This window comes from Rhinatrema bivittatum, chromosome 2 (genome assembly GCF_901001135.1).
Source record: "Rhinatrema bivittatum chromosome 2, aRhiBiv1.1, whole genome shotgun sequence".
NCBI lineage: Eukaryota > Metazoa > Chordata > Amphibia > Gymnophiona > Rhinatrematidae > Rhinatrema > Rhinatrema bivittatum.
In genome coordinates, this window is record NC_042616.1 from 196212847 (window position 1) to 196226171 (window position 13325).

Sequence of the window (13325 nt, forward strand, 5' to 3'; positions counted from 1 at the left end):
TGCCTCCAGAGTGACCCCTTCTACATAGTGAGGGGAAAAGGTCAGATTACATATGTTTTTGTTTGTCTTTTGTTCAAAGTGAAACAAGCAACCTGTAACAGAACCCACAAGGGAAAGGTGATAGCAGGCCCGATTCATACAAATGGAGAAAAAGTTTCTAACATCATAGTATATGGTCACCATTCTTTTAATGATCACATTACAGTCTACCTTAAAATACGAGAAAAGGCAGAGAGTGGTCACATAAATAACAGAATCCTGGATTTCAAGAATAGCAGTTTTGTTAAGCTGGGGGAGTACCTTAAGGAAATGCTGACCAGGTGCAAAGATCTAGATTTATTTCTAACGTAGATTTATTTATTTCTAACTAAATCTAGATTTATTTCTAATAAATCTAGATTTATTTCTAACGTAGTTATCTGTACCGCCTTAAGGCGAAATTGAAGTTAAATGTAAACCGGTATGATTTGTATCTCTACAGGAATGTCGGTATATAAAAAATTAAAATAAATAAATAAATAGAATTTAGTAGAACAGTGTGTTAAACTAAAAGAATGGGTCATGAAGGCATTTAAAAAAAACAACAACAACAACAACATTTACCCATGAAAATTGCCTGTCCCCTATACAGATAAAGTTTGTGTGTGGATTTTAAATAAGACAGCAGGCAACATCTTGCCACTTAATACTGACATGTTAGTAACCTCCTGAAGCGTTATGAAGTTCGGGTTTTGAGACTTATGTCCACATTCTGACTAATTTTATCTGGGGAACTTTTAGCCGAGTGTATTCAGCAGCACTTTAACCAGATAAGTGCAGTTGAATATTCGGCTAAAGTTATTCAGATAACGTCATCTGGATAGCTTTGCTGCTGGAGTGAGAGGAGTGCGCATCCAAGGGATCCAACAAGTCACAAATAAATGTGTCTTGCACGGAAACACGGACCCGCGTTTCACCCGAGGGCTGCATCGGGAGGGACTGAACAGCAGGTAAGCTCGAGGAAGCAAACGCTAAGGTAACTTGACAGAAGCCTCCTGCCTTTCAATCCTGCCCATTGCAGCCCCCGGGTGAAACGCGGGTCCGTGTCGGAGGGACTCACTGTTATGTGAATTGTCTTTAAATCTGGCTAGCTTACTGAATATTTACCTAATGAAATGATTGATTGTTTAAAAAATGTTTTGATTTCTTGACAAGGAAATGTAATACTTGCATTTCTTTTATTTCACTGGGAGTTGTTTTCAAAAGTTTGCCTTATCTTCAGTACCTGTCTTTCAGTGAGATCCAGATTCACTGCTATCTCATATCTTCTCAGTCTAGTCAGGTAGTTGTGATGGGCAAATTCAGCTTCCAGCTCCCTGATTTGCTCCTTGGTGAAGGCTGTTCTCTCTTTCCTGGGCTTACTATTGACTTCTGATTTGTAGTTTCCTTCCTGGGAATCTGAAATGGAAGCAAGATAAGAGTAAGTCAAAACTGTGGATTCCCTGCCTGCAACCTATAGCTCGTAAGTGAAGCATGCCAAACCTTGCCTCTCTCCCCTTTCCCTCTACTTCGGTGGGCTTTGAAGAACAACTTGTATCCGCGCCCTTTTCTAATGGTCAAATCCGTCTGCCCTACCTTCTTAATTTCCTTCTTTTAAACCTCCCTCTTCCCCCTCCTTCTTAGCCAGCTCCAGGACAGCCGACCAGTTAGGCAGCCCATGCTCTGACTGGCTTAGGCCTTCCTAGCTGCTGGCTTATATTTTAAAAAGTGACATAAAACCTGAATGATTGCTGAAAAAGCATAGGGTTCAATTTATCAAGATTTAACATTTGGCACAAAGAGTTGTGCTGCTAAAATTCTTTTCTTTTTAAAATCTGACTATTTTTAATGTGCTCTCCTAAAACTTGGGCAAACTTTAAAATATGGATACATGAATTTTCTTTGAAATATATGAAAATGCAAGATCTAAGTTCAGACAGACTGTGGTCTATGTGTTCTGGTTACGTTTAAAATAGAGAAATTATAGAATGATGCTTTGTAGCCAAAGGGGGGCGGGTGAAGGGGTGTAAAGGAAAGAAGACAGCAATCTGTGTACACAGAGCAACACCGAATGGTGAAATAATATTTCAGCTTTGGCGTGGTGGTGCAGAAACTGAATTAATAGCATATTGCTGCAACACGTGATAGGCTAAACCAATGTTCCTCAGCCAGTCCTGGAGTATTCTCCAGGACTGGGATGCAGGACTGGCTCCAGGACGGGTCGCAAACCCGTCAGATGTTCGGGATCTCCATGATGACTGTGCATGAGATAGATTTTCATGCATTCCCTCCATTTTCTGCAAATGTATTTCATAGATAACCATTGTGGAAATCCTGGCCCTTGAGAACCAGATTAGGGAACACCTGCCTAGGAAGACTGGTTTTCAGGATATCCACAATGAATATGCATGAGATAGATTTGCGTGTAATGGAAGCAGTGCTTGGGGGTACTTGAGAAACGCTGGGCTATAACACTGTCCATTGTTATGACCAGATTTTGCGTTTTTGAAACCTCTTGAGCCACTGCCAGTTCAGAAGGCTGAGTAGTAGCCCAAACCCTGCAGAGTTAATGTGAGCTATGAGCCAATGTTAAGCAAACAAAAAAAAAAAATCCAGGTCATCTACAGAGCTGAATAAGTGAAGCTCCTTTCAATGGAGTGTAAAAGTCAATGACAACTTTCATGGGAAGCTAAGCCCAATGGCAAGGACTCCTTCCCCTGATGAAAATGAATTGCTTTACTATGAGCACCATGCTGTGAGCAGCTTATAGTGACCCTGAACCCAGAGGGTCATCTTTCTGCTTAAGATCCTTTGTGAGCAGGTTTACAGTTTTATTCAAGAACACATTTACTACATCTGTAAGTGTTTAGAAAGGATGAGGGACAAGAAATTGGACAAATTTTTATTATTATTATTATTATTGTGGTTTAGACATTGTTTCTGCAGTTTTGTGCAAGTCTTGTCATTGCCCTCTTCTGCCCTCTCTTCCATTTTTCTTTTTCTTTCCTGTCAGAACAGGCTGGGTCAGGCAGTGGATTCTGGAATTTCTAAGTCTGAATGTCAACGTGCAAAGTAGTAAATCTATGGTATTTCTTTGTAAGAACACTCCTTCGCTATGGTCTCCAGAGAACTAGCACTGGGAGATCTCTTTCCAAACTTAAAGCTTTTGTTCACATCAAGTCACTGCTTTCCTTTTGGTGGAAAATGGGTGGGTGACTTTTGGAAGATAAGTTTGGACGATTTTACATCATCGACCATCTGTTCGGCAGATGTTGCAACTGAGGCAAAAAGCTTTGCTTTTTTTTTTCACTCTGACCTGACTTCATATGCCCTGTGATAGATGTGAAGGCAAAAGTGGTAAGTCCAGCAGGACGTAAACGATGATCCTCTTCTTTCCCCCTTCCCCCCGAAAAGAATACATTCGGCACACGACACCATGCATAGTAATATTTTTCTCCTGTATGTACTCCCTGAACGTTTTGAAGATGTGGTGCTAATCTGTACTTTGCCTGCTTTCCATTTGGCGAGGCCCGTTACTTCGACAGTACGTGATTCCTCTCTTTTACAAACATTGCATTTTGCACACGTCTCTCGCGCATTGTTTGCATTTTGCGTGACCACATTTCACCCATGTGCATTACTGCTCTCTTTTTTTTTTTTAAAGGGAAACTACCCACACGGTTTTCCTAAGAAAATGAGCAGCTGCAAAGGGAGCATGCTAATACCGCCCACTTATTCTGCACCTCTTACTTGTGCAGGTGACCGAACCAGAGGGAGGAGGGACAGCATAGCACGCATACATTTGAATGTTGCATGTGCATGCACTGTTTTACTACCCTGACTTACACACCCTCTTCATGAATGCCTCTTTTTAACCTCTGATCTGAGTCAGAGGAGGGCATCTTTTAGCCAAATCATTTTACCTTGGTAAATTAGGATTTTACCCTGGTAAATGGTTTTGAAAATCATCCTTGAAATATTTTCTGAACGAATTCTAATGTTGAGTTTTGTTTTGCATTGCAGTTCATAATTTTTCATTATCATTAGATGTGTGTGTGTGAATACATTTGCAAGGGATATTTGCAATAGAAAAAAAATCCATGCTATTTTTTCTTTAAAAATGCAGATTGAATATAACTCCGATGAGGATAGGCAAATGTTGCTGTGAAGCAGTGTGGATTATTGCCACTGTGGTGGATTTCTGATGACATGCAGCCAATTTTACTGTAAATATTAAGAATTTCAGAGAAAACTGGCCCTTTATTTAGGGCCTAATTGGATTTACAAAGGTTTTCTCCCATTCAGTTGCCCCCGGCTTTCAGTTGAGGAGGGCCATAATGGTGGCCACATGGCAACTGTATGGCCAGACTGCATGGCCTGAAGAAACCAAAACCAAGGGGTGGGCACCTGGAAACCTGGAAGGGATGGCTAGAAACTGAGCAGGGATAAAAGCTGGAGTTCACAGCCCGTTGCCTCTTTGCTTGGAGGGCTGTGACTTCCACATTTGATTCCCGTCTTTCCCACTGCCCGAAATGCTACACCATATCTAGGCTTCGCTCTTCCCCTCTCTGGCTCCCCTCATCATTTTCAGTACTCCCCAACAGGAGAATTCCTTGTGGTGAGACTCAATTTGAATCCCAAGTGCACGGAAGCCGTAGCAGCCAGATCGAAGATCACTAGCATGGTCGTGATCATCATTCTGCACCAGTGACTTCCTCACAGTCATCATCCATTGCCCAGCACTTCATCCAACCGCGCCATCATACTGCACCATGAGAGTTCAGCTTTCAGCTCCCTGAGTCCCCAGCCCTCACCGCATGAAAGAAGGTGACCGGTAGTGGAGATCAAGGAGAGAAAGATGAGGCTGAACTGCATGCAATCCAACGCTCAATCTGAGAGAGCTAGTAGGCCAGCCAAGAAGGAGACTTGTTCAGGAGAAGACTATTGAGATTCAATCAGGGAAGCATTAAGGAACATTCAGAGAGCTTTGGGCATTTCTTCCTTATCTCCCTCTGCTTTTAAAAGATGGTTGCCAAGAAAAGAATACTACAAGGAGTGTTAACAGAACTCAGGATTTGAAAGCTCAGTCTGCCAAAAGAGGGGAGTCCCAAAATTTCAGCCCTCAGCCAGCAACAGGCAGCAATGTGGAGGAAGGATGGAGCCAACATGATACCATGAGATGAGAAGGAAACCAACCAGAGCTCATGTGCAGCATCTTGGCCTAATATATGCCTTATATATAGTAAGACTATCCTGGGTCTACCACAGGTATTATCACTGGTAAGTATCACAAACAATATACCCATGTGTTACAGTTAAATATTTTCAATTTTTATTCATTAACAATCCTTTAAAAAAACATAAAACATCATCTATTACATTAACCATTCATACCACTCTCATTCATACACAACAATGAAGTATTAAAATTTGACAATACAAACTTGTTACACTTTAACAATACAACAATATTGCAACACTCCCTAAGTTACAATGTAAACATACTCCTCATTTACTAAGTATCCCTATTCCAACTACATTTGGCACAAGATTGCTTTTCACTGTTATAAACCCTATTTAATTATATTAGCATGCTTCTTCTAAACGATCATTTGATCGTTTAGAAGAAGCATGAAAAGCAATCTTGTGCCAAATGTAGTTGGAATAGGGATACTTAGTAAATGAGGAGTATGTTTACATTGTAACTTAGGGAGTGTTACAATATTGTTGTATTGTTAAAGTGTAACAAGTTTGTATTGTCAAATTTTAATACTTCATTGTTGTGTATGAATGAGAGTGGTATGAATGGTTAATGTAATAGATGATGTTTTATGTTTTTTTAAAGGATTGTTAATGAATAAAAATTGAAAATATTTAACTGTAACACACGGGTATATTGTTTGTGATACTAATATATGCCTTGCCAGTGAGGAGATTACAGAGGACCTTATGAGAGCTATTCAACAGGGAGCACTGAGAACAGCCTCAAGTAGTTAAAGCACAAGATAGAGCTCCCAGAAAAGGACAGTAACTCGCACAAGAGGAGGAGGAGGATGGCCACTCCATTGAGGGATCACACCCCAGCATCCAGTCATTGCAGGGAACAACTAGATCAGCCTGGTGTCTGGGGACTGGGAAGGAGGGAACCTGGAGGGGACATGGGAGGGTGATGAGCTGCATTTAGATGGAGTGGGACTGGTACAACAGTTGGTTGCTGAACAAAGTACCAGGGAAAGAAGAAGAGGAGGAAAAAGGCTGGTCAGGCAGAGGTTATTGGCATTGGCCAATCTAAAGAGAAACAGGAGGGCAGGCAGGACTGACTTGGCAGAAGTTTGGTCTATGACATCTTGTAACTCAGATTTGTTGTCTAACTCATTGCCGGGAAGGGGGAGAGGAGAATAGAGTTCCAAGCAAGTATTAATAGCCAAGGACCCTTCCGTCTCCCCCACAATGGGGCAGGCTGCGGGTGGGGCATTGGTCAGTTGTCCCATATGATTCCCAAGCTTGCATGTCCCTCATTGCATTAAGCAAAGAATTTGGAGGAGAAAGCTTTGCAAGATTTCTGCCTAGTACTGAGAGAACCTGGGGAGGGATTGGAGAGGAGCAGTGAAACAAAGAAGACCAAGGAACCAAAAAAGAAGCAGCATGGACCAAAGAAAATCCATAACTAGTTACTGGGTTTTCATGTGTTGTATAGCATAGTCAAGGAAAAAAACCCCGAGGCTTTGGCGGGCACATTGAAGTACTTGGACATGATTCTGATAGCTCATAGAACCATCGAGGGTTGAACTTGGCTCAAGTGTGATGAGAAATTTAGGAAGAATTTATCAAGCAAAAAATGCAGCATGGGGTTTTAAGGATATTGACCTTTGGTTGAATAAAATGATGCCGCAATATCCGCTGTCCTTTTTGGAATGCAGTTAGTGGTCGGTGTCATGTGCCTTAGGACCTAGCATTGCTGGCTTCCCCATTGAGCATGCCCATGGTACAGGCTTTGAGCCTTCCTGCCCCCCCCCCCCCCCCCCAGAGTGGTCCCTCCAACCTTGTAAGCTCTTTAATTCAGGAAGATGTGCATGGCAACAGGCATGTATGTTTAGTCATAGATGTGCCAAATGTAGGAGCGGTGCCCACCCAGCTACATTGTGTCAATCCACAACCCAGGGCCAGCCTTTTCAGACAAGATAATGTACTTGGGAAGTTGTACCTGATTAGGAGTGATGCAAGGCTATTGGCGTATGGATTCCATTTTGATTTTATGATCCCTTTTCTAGCAAGATCTCTTCGAATGCTCGCTTGGTCCAGAAGATGAGTAATATAACCCAACAAAAAATAGACAAAGAACTTGAGCGAGGCAAGTGGCAGGCCCATTTCTGTCCTTTCCCTTTACTCTTTTTAGGATTTCCCCAGGGTTGGTTCCTAAGAAAGAAAAGGGGAAACTCAATTTAATCCACAGTCTGTATTTTCCATTAGTCTCAGGGATCAATGACTATCTGGAACACTCTTCAGCTTATTTTGAAGCATTTAGCACCTTTGTCCACTGGCTGCAGACCAGGTTCCAATAGAATTATACATGACTTGGATGGCTTTTTATGTATGGGTAGGCTGGGTACATCAGAATGCAGAGGTGCTCTTGATACATTTAGGCAGATTGCTTTTGATTTTAGTATTCCTTTGGCAGAGGACATAACGGAGGGTCCGCTAACCAAGTTGACATTCTTGGATATTGAACTGGACTCTGTTGACATGCTGACATGTTCAGGTTGCTCCTGGAAAATATCAGAACTCTTAAGGAAGCAGTTAGGCAGTTGCTAACCTCAAAGAAGGTGACCCTTGGCCATCTTCAGTCCCTTATGGGGCTGCTTAACTTTGCATATTGGTTATCCCAATGGTGCAAGTTTTCCTCCGCTGTCTGGTGTTAGCAACAGCCGGTATTAAGACTAAGCCACACTGGAGGCAGAAGGAGCTATACAAAAACATTGCCTTTCTAGAACTTTTCCCAATACTAGTTGCTCTCAAGATTTGGGGGTGCAAGTTTATGAACAAGAGGGTCCTTTGGCATTATGATAATGCAGCGGTAGTCATGGAAATCAACAGCCAGATGGAAAAATGCCCCTTATTAGCTCTCTTGATGTGAAAGATAGTGCTGGCGGCCTTGCAGTTAAACATATCAAAAGGGCTAAGCACATCCCTGCTGTTAATGTGATTGCTGAAGCTCTCTCTCATTCCAAGTAGTTGCTGTTCCAGATGCTGGCCCCAGAAGCAGATAAGATGGACACGCCTGAAGGCATAGAGAAAATAAAAAGTGATTTAAGAATGTTTGGAGGGTGGTCGAAGATTTGGCAGCTGGGATTCAATGCCAAGAAATGCAGTCATGCATCTTGGATGCAGTAATACAAGAAAGCTATATGTTTCAGGGGGGGCAAAAGACTAAAGTGCACAGACAGGAGAGGGACCTTGGGGTAATAGGTCTAGTGATCTGAAGGCAGCGAAGCAATGTGATAAGGCATTAGCTAAAGCCAAAAGATGCTGGACTGCATAGAGAAAGGAATAAACACTCAGTAAGAAAAAGGAGGTGATAAGGTCCTTGGTGAGGTTTCACCTGGAGTATTGTGTTCAGTTCTGGAGACTATATCTCAAAAAACATAGAGACAGGGAAACCACATGACATGATGAGCGGGTAAGATTCATGCTGAGCCAGCTCCAGGTACCTTCCCCCAATTTCATTGATTCATCAATATACAGCCACAAAATTCTGAAATATTTTCCACAAATGAAAAAGGTGAACACAGTATGGATAATCGCGTTGTGAAAAATAGCACAGGAATGACTACAGAAAGCCAAAAAAAAAAAAAAAGTCAAGCTTGCTGGGAAAACTACTAACACAAAATGGTAGAGGAAGGGTGGGAAGTTAATGGGAGGGAAGCAATGTCAGTAGTTTAGGCGTGGAGAATGGAACATATACGCAGTTTTTGTTAAAATGGGAGATATGTTTTTTGCACTCGGGCAATTTAGGTTAAGAGAATGCTGGAGAGAACTCATAGAAGGGGAAGCTAGACAATATACTGCTGCTTCAGGTCAGAATGAATATGAATGATTTGGTACAATTAGTGCCCTGAAATATAACAGGCTTGGGATCTCCAGTGAAGCGATAAAAAATGTTACAGGCCTTAAATAGAAAAAAAGCTGTGAAGGGAATGGGTGGCAAGTTTATTCCCCAGCAGTTAGTAGAAAGGGAAGAGTAACAATGTTATTTCACAAAACTATACAGAGAGATTACAATGGAATTAACAGATCCTGAAGGAAGAAATGTGATTGTAATAGGCAAACTATTTGGGAAGGATATAGCATTATGCAATATTTATGCTCTGAATAGCTATCACCATGGCTTCTTCATTAAGTTGGTAAATTTTAATGGTACATATGAGGGGTCAGTTGATTTTAGCAGGCAGCCCTTACTGTGTCTAAGGTATAGAACTGGATAAATCTTCCCAAAACCAAAGACCTATCTTGGAGTAAAAGAAAGGGATTTCCTACTTATGTTCTAACCTAGACCTTATAGAACCATGGTGAAAATCACACCCAGCTGAAAGGGACTACACCCATGTGTCTTGAGTGCACGTCACAATGTTCTGAATTGACTACATATTGGTCAGTACTACACTATTTATTAATGTAGTCAAAACTGAAATAAGAGAAGCTAGGATCTCGGATTATTCATTGATTTGGGTAGATATCCAACCTTCACACATGCTCTTGGCTTTAAAATTCTGGAAATTTCCGTGCTACCTATCAGAGGATTAAGAATTTGCAGAGTATATAAAAGTAAAATGGCAACATTATTAGGAGAATAATAAAGAACATCAAAGAAATTTGGCATTTTCGGAGGCTAGCAAGGCAGTCATGAGGGGAGAAGTTACATCATATATACTTCAGAAGCATAAAGAGATGAATGTAAAGGTTCTAGCCTTAGAACTAGCCTTATGCAGGGCAAAAATAGCTTTAACAAGTAACCCATCTACCATATGGAAAGAGGAAAATATGGCCAAACTTACGACACAAGAGAACTCAAAAAATGATATTGGCATCTGAGCATAAATTATACAAATATGATATTAAGTCAGGGAAATTAATGGCAAATCTGGTTAAAGACTGAAAGGGGATACACATATTGAAGCATTAATTAATAGCAAAGGGAAAAGAAAAGTATCACCACAAGATATTTGCGAAGTGTTTCGAGAATTTTATGAATCTGTTTATGTGGAAGAAGAGGAGCAAGGACATCACGAGTTAGAATCCTTTTTTCATTGCCTGGAGTTGCTGCAAATTGCAGAAAAACAACTGGAACAATGGTGTTACCTGCTTTCACTGAGAAAGATACTACATGTAAGTAAAGCAGAATTGCTGGATTACATAAAGAATATAGTGGTAAATTCTGGAAGACAAGCATGGATGCTTTTCAACCAGTAACTTCAAACTATGCACATTTCACCATATTTGTCCATAGTGGGGAATCCACAGTTTCCCCTAAGACTAAGCAACCCGGTGTTTGGGAGATGGCAATGAGCTTGCCTTCATAAAGTAGTGGACTTATGTGGCAACAGATTTGAAAATTATTAGAAGTTTTCAAGATATACAAACCCATTATAACATATAGAGCCGGATTTTCAAAAGGTGATGCATGCCGGGCCTATTTTCAAAAGGCCTGGCGACGCCCATAAAGCCCCGGGACGTGTGTAAGTCCAGAGGCTTTACAAAAGGGGCAGGGCAGGGGTGGGGGTCAGGCTCCCGGCACAGCCGCCATATTTGCTGCAGTGCCGGGGATCGCGCACCGGCAGTTGGACGGCGCACACAACTTGCGTCTGCCCAAATTTTTGAGGGGTGTTAGAATAGGGCTAGGGGGGGAAAGGTTAGGGGAAGGGGTGAGAAGGTCAGGTTAGGGGGAAGGGGGAAAGGCAGCGTGGCTCGGCGAGTGCAAGGTGCACAATTGTGCACCCCATTGTGCGCGCTGACCCCAGATTTTATAACTTGCGAGTGTACATGTACGCCGCGTGTGCATGTTATAAAATCTACCCCATAGAGTACAAACTTCTTTGAATATATACAAGTACATCAGCATATTGAAGGTCTTTCGAGTACGAAGCTAGAAAGTGGGAAATTAGCAGACTATGAAAAAAATCTATTTTACAAATAAATATAGCATTAAACTCAATAAGGCGTGGCAACCAGTTTCAAAATGTATTCGAAAAATGGTTATAAGATGTAGAAGTACAATTAAACCATAAGGAATTAGAAAATTGTTTTTAAAATAGTACAGAGACTTCTGAGAGTATAAATCTGCAAGAAACTCAATATAAGTTTCATGGGAGGATATATATGTCATCACCATGGGCACACAGAGTTGGAGTCATTTTGTCAAACCTTTGTAAAAAATACTTGCATACCAAGAGCACATATTTTCACTGCTTCTGGAGTTACTCCTCTATACAACTATTCTGGATGGATGCATTACAATATTTGGGCCACCTTTTATTGAGGCATTTCCCAACCTCACTGAGACTCTGTCTTATATTTTTGTACCCAAAGATACAAAAGAGAACAGCATTATTGTCAAAGAAAGTATTTCTTGTAGCACAAATAGTAATATTAACGTACTGGCTGAGTAATGAGAGACCATTGGTGGTCAACCACTGGAAGATGTACCTAAATAATGGGGTCATTCATGAAATCGCATTAGGGCCTTATACAGGTGTTTGCGTTGTAAATTTTAAAAATTTTCCCAAATGGGAGGAGTGTAGGTGGAGTAAATTAAAATGAGGGATACTTCGCGTTGCATGCAACAGCATTAGGGATGTGCAGAGGGATGCCATACATTGCATTCGGGATTCGTATTTGTTGGGGCGGCAGATACGTTGCATTCGGCAAGGGGGACCCCGATACGTACATGTGTTAATTCTTATTCATTTCCCAGCTAAAATTGAATTAAGTACAACCCCCCACCCTCCTGACCCCCCCCCAAGATTTACCAAAACTCCCTGGTGGTCCAGTGGGGGGTCCGGGAGCCATCTCCTGCACTCACACCCTCGGCTGCCGGTATTCAAAATGGTGCCGATAACCTTTGATCTTCTATGTCATAGGGGCTACCGGTGCCATTGGTCAGCCCCTGTCACATGATAGGAGCAATGGATGGCCAGTGCCCCCCCCTGGACCACCAGGGACTTTTGTCAAGTCTTGGGGGACCCTCCTGACCCCCCACAAGACTTGCCAAAAGTCCAGCGGGGGTCCGGGAACGACCTCCTGCACTCGGGCCGTCGACTGCCAGTATTCAAAATGGCGCCAATAGCCTTTGACCTACTATGTCACAGGGGCTACCGGTGCCATTGGTCAGCCCCTGTCACATGGTAGGAGCAATGGATGGCCGGTGCCATCTTGTGCTCCTACCATGTGACAAGGGCTGACCAATGACACCGGTAGCCCCTGTGACATAGTGAGGGCAAAAGCTATCGGCGCCATTTTGAATACCGGCAGCCGAGGGTGTGAGTGCAGGAGATGGCTCGCGGACCCCCCGCTGGACCACCAGGGAGTTTTGGTAAGTCTTGGGGTCAGAAGGGTGGGGGATTTGTTTAAATTGGCTCCTTTAGACGGCCGAATAATTCGGCGAAGATTTATTGTATTCATGGGGAATCGCGATACGTTTCGCTTCCCCACGAATACAATGAATATGGCCCTATACGTTGCGGATTACAAATACGTAGGAAACGAATGCACACCCCTAAACAGCATAACATGTTATCATGGGTTTTAATGCTGGAATGCTGGAAATAACTATACCTTTTTTATGGCGTTATGTTGTGCGATATGGCTGAAATGGGATTTGTGCTAAAAACTGCAAATCCTGTTTTGGGTAGGGAGGGGAACGGGAGAGGGAGCCTCTAGGCAAGTACACATAGTCAACTTTTTATACCTCTGTAGGAGGGGCAACTAGTAACTCGAGGTGAGGTTTTGATGGTGGTCTAGGTTTTGGGGGGCAGTTTTACATGTACAGTCAGAAGTACGAACAGCTCAGTACATATCAGTGAAGATTTGATGTGATTTGGAGTGAGGAAAGGTACACAAAGATGACATTTGTATATTGTACTCTCAACCTAGCTTGATAGCACTTAGAGAGTGCATCGAACTAGGTCGAGAGTACAATGCAATGGAAGTGCAGGAAATCAAAAAATCAGGAATAAGAACATTTCTTCAAGGTTTTCTTTTTTTTTTTTTATTACTTTTTATTTTCCAGAAAAAAACAGGACATGACATAAGAA

General features: G+C 42.1%; 1 protein-coding gene across 2 annotated transcripts in view; it reads right to left on the reverse strand.

Moving 5' to 3' along the window:
* Nucleotides 1-13325, reverse strand: part of MEOX2 (mesenchyme homeobox 2) — a 142694-nt gene that overhangs the window by 44338 nt on the left and 85031 nt on the right. For both annotated transcript variants that reach the window (XM_029589007.1, XM_029589009.1), the window contains one exon: nucleotides 1265-1437. In XM_029589007.1, coding sequence (XP_029444867.1) covers nucleotides 1265-1437 — 173 coding nt within the window. The remainder of the gene's footprint in view (nucleotides 1-1264; nucleotides 1438-13325) is intronic.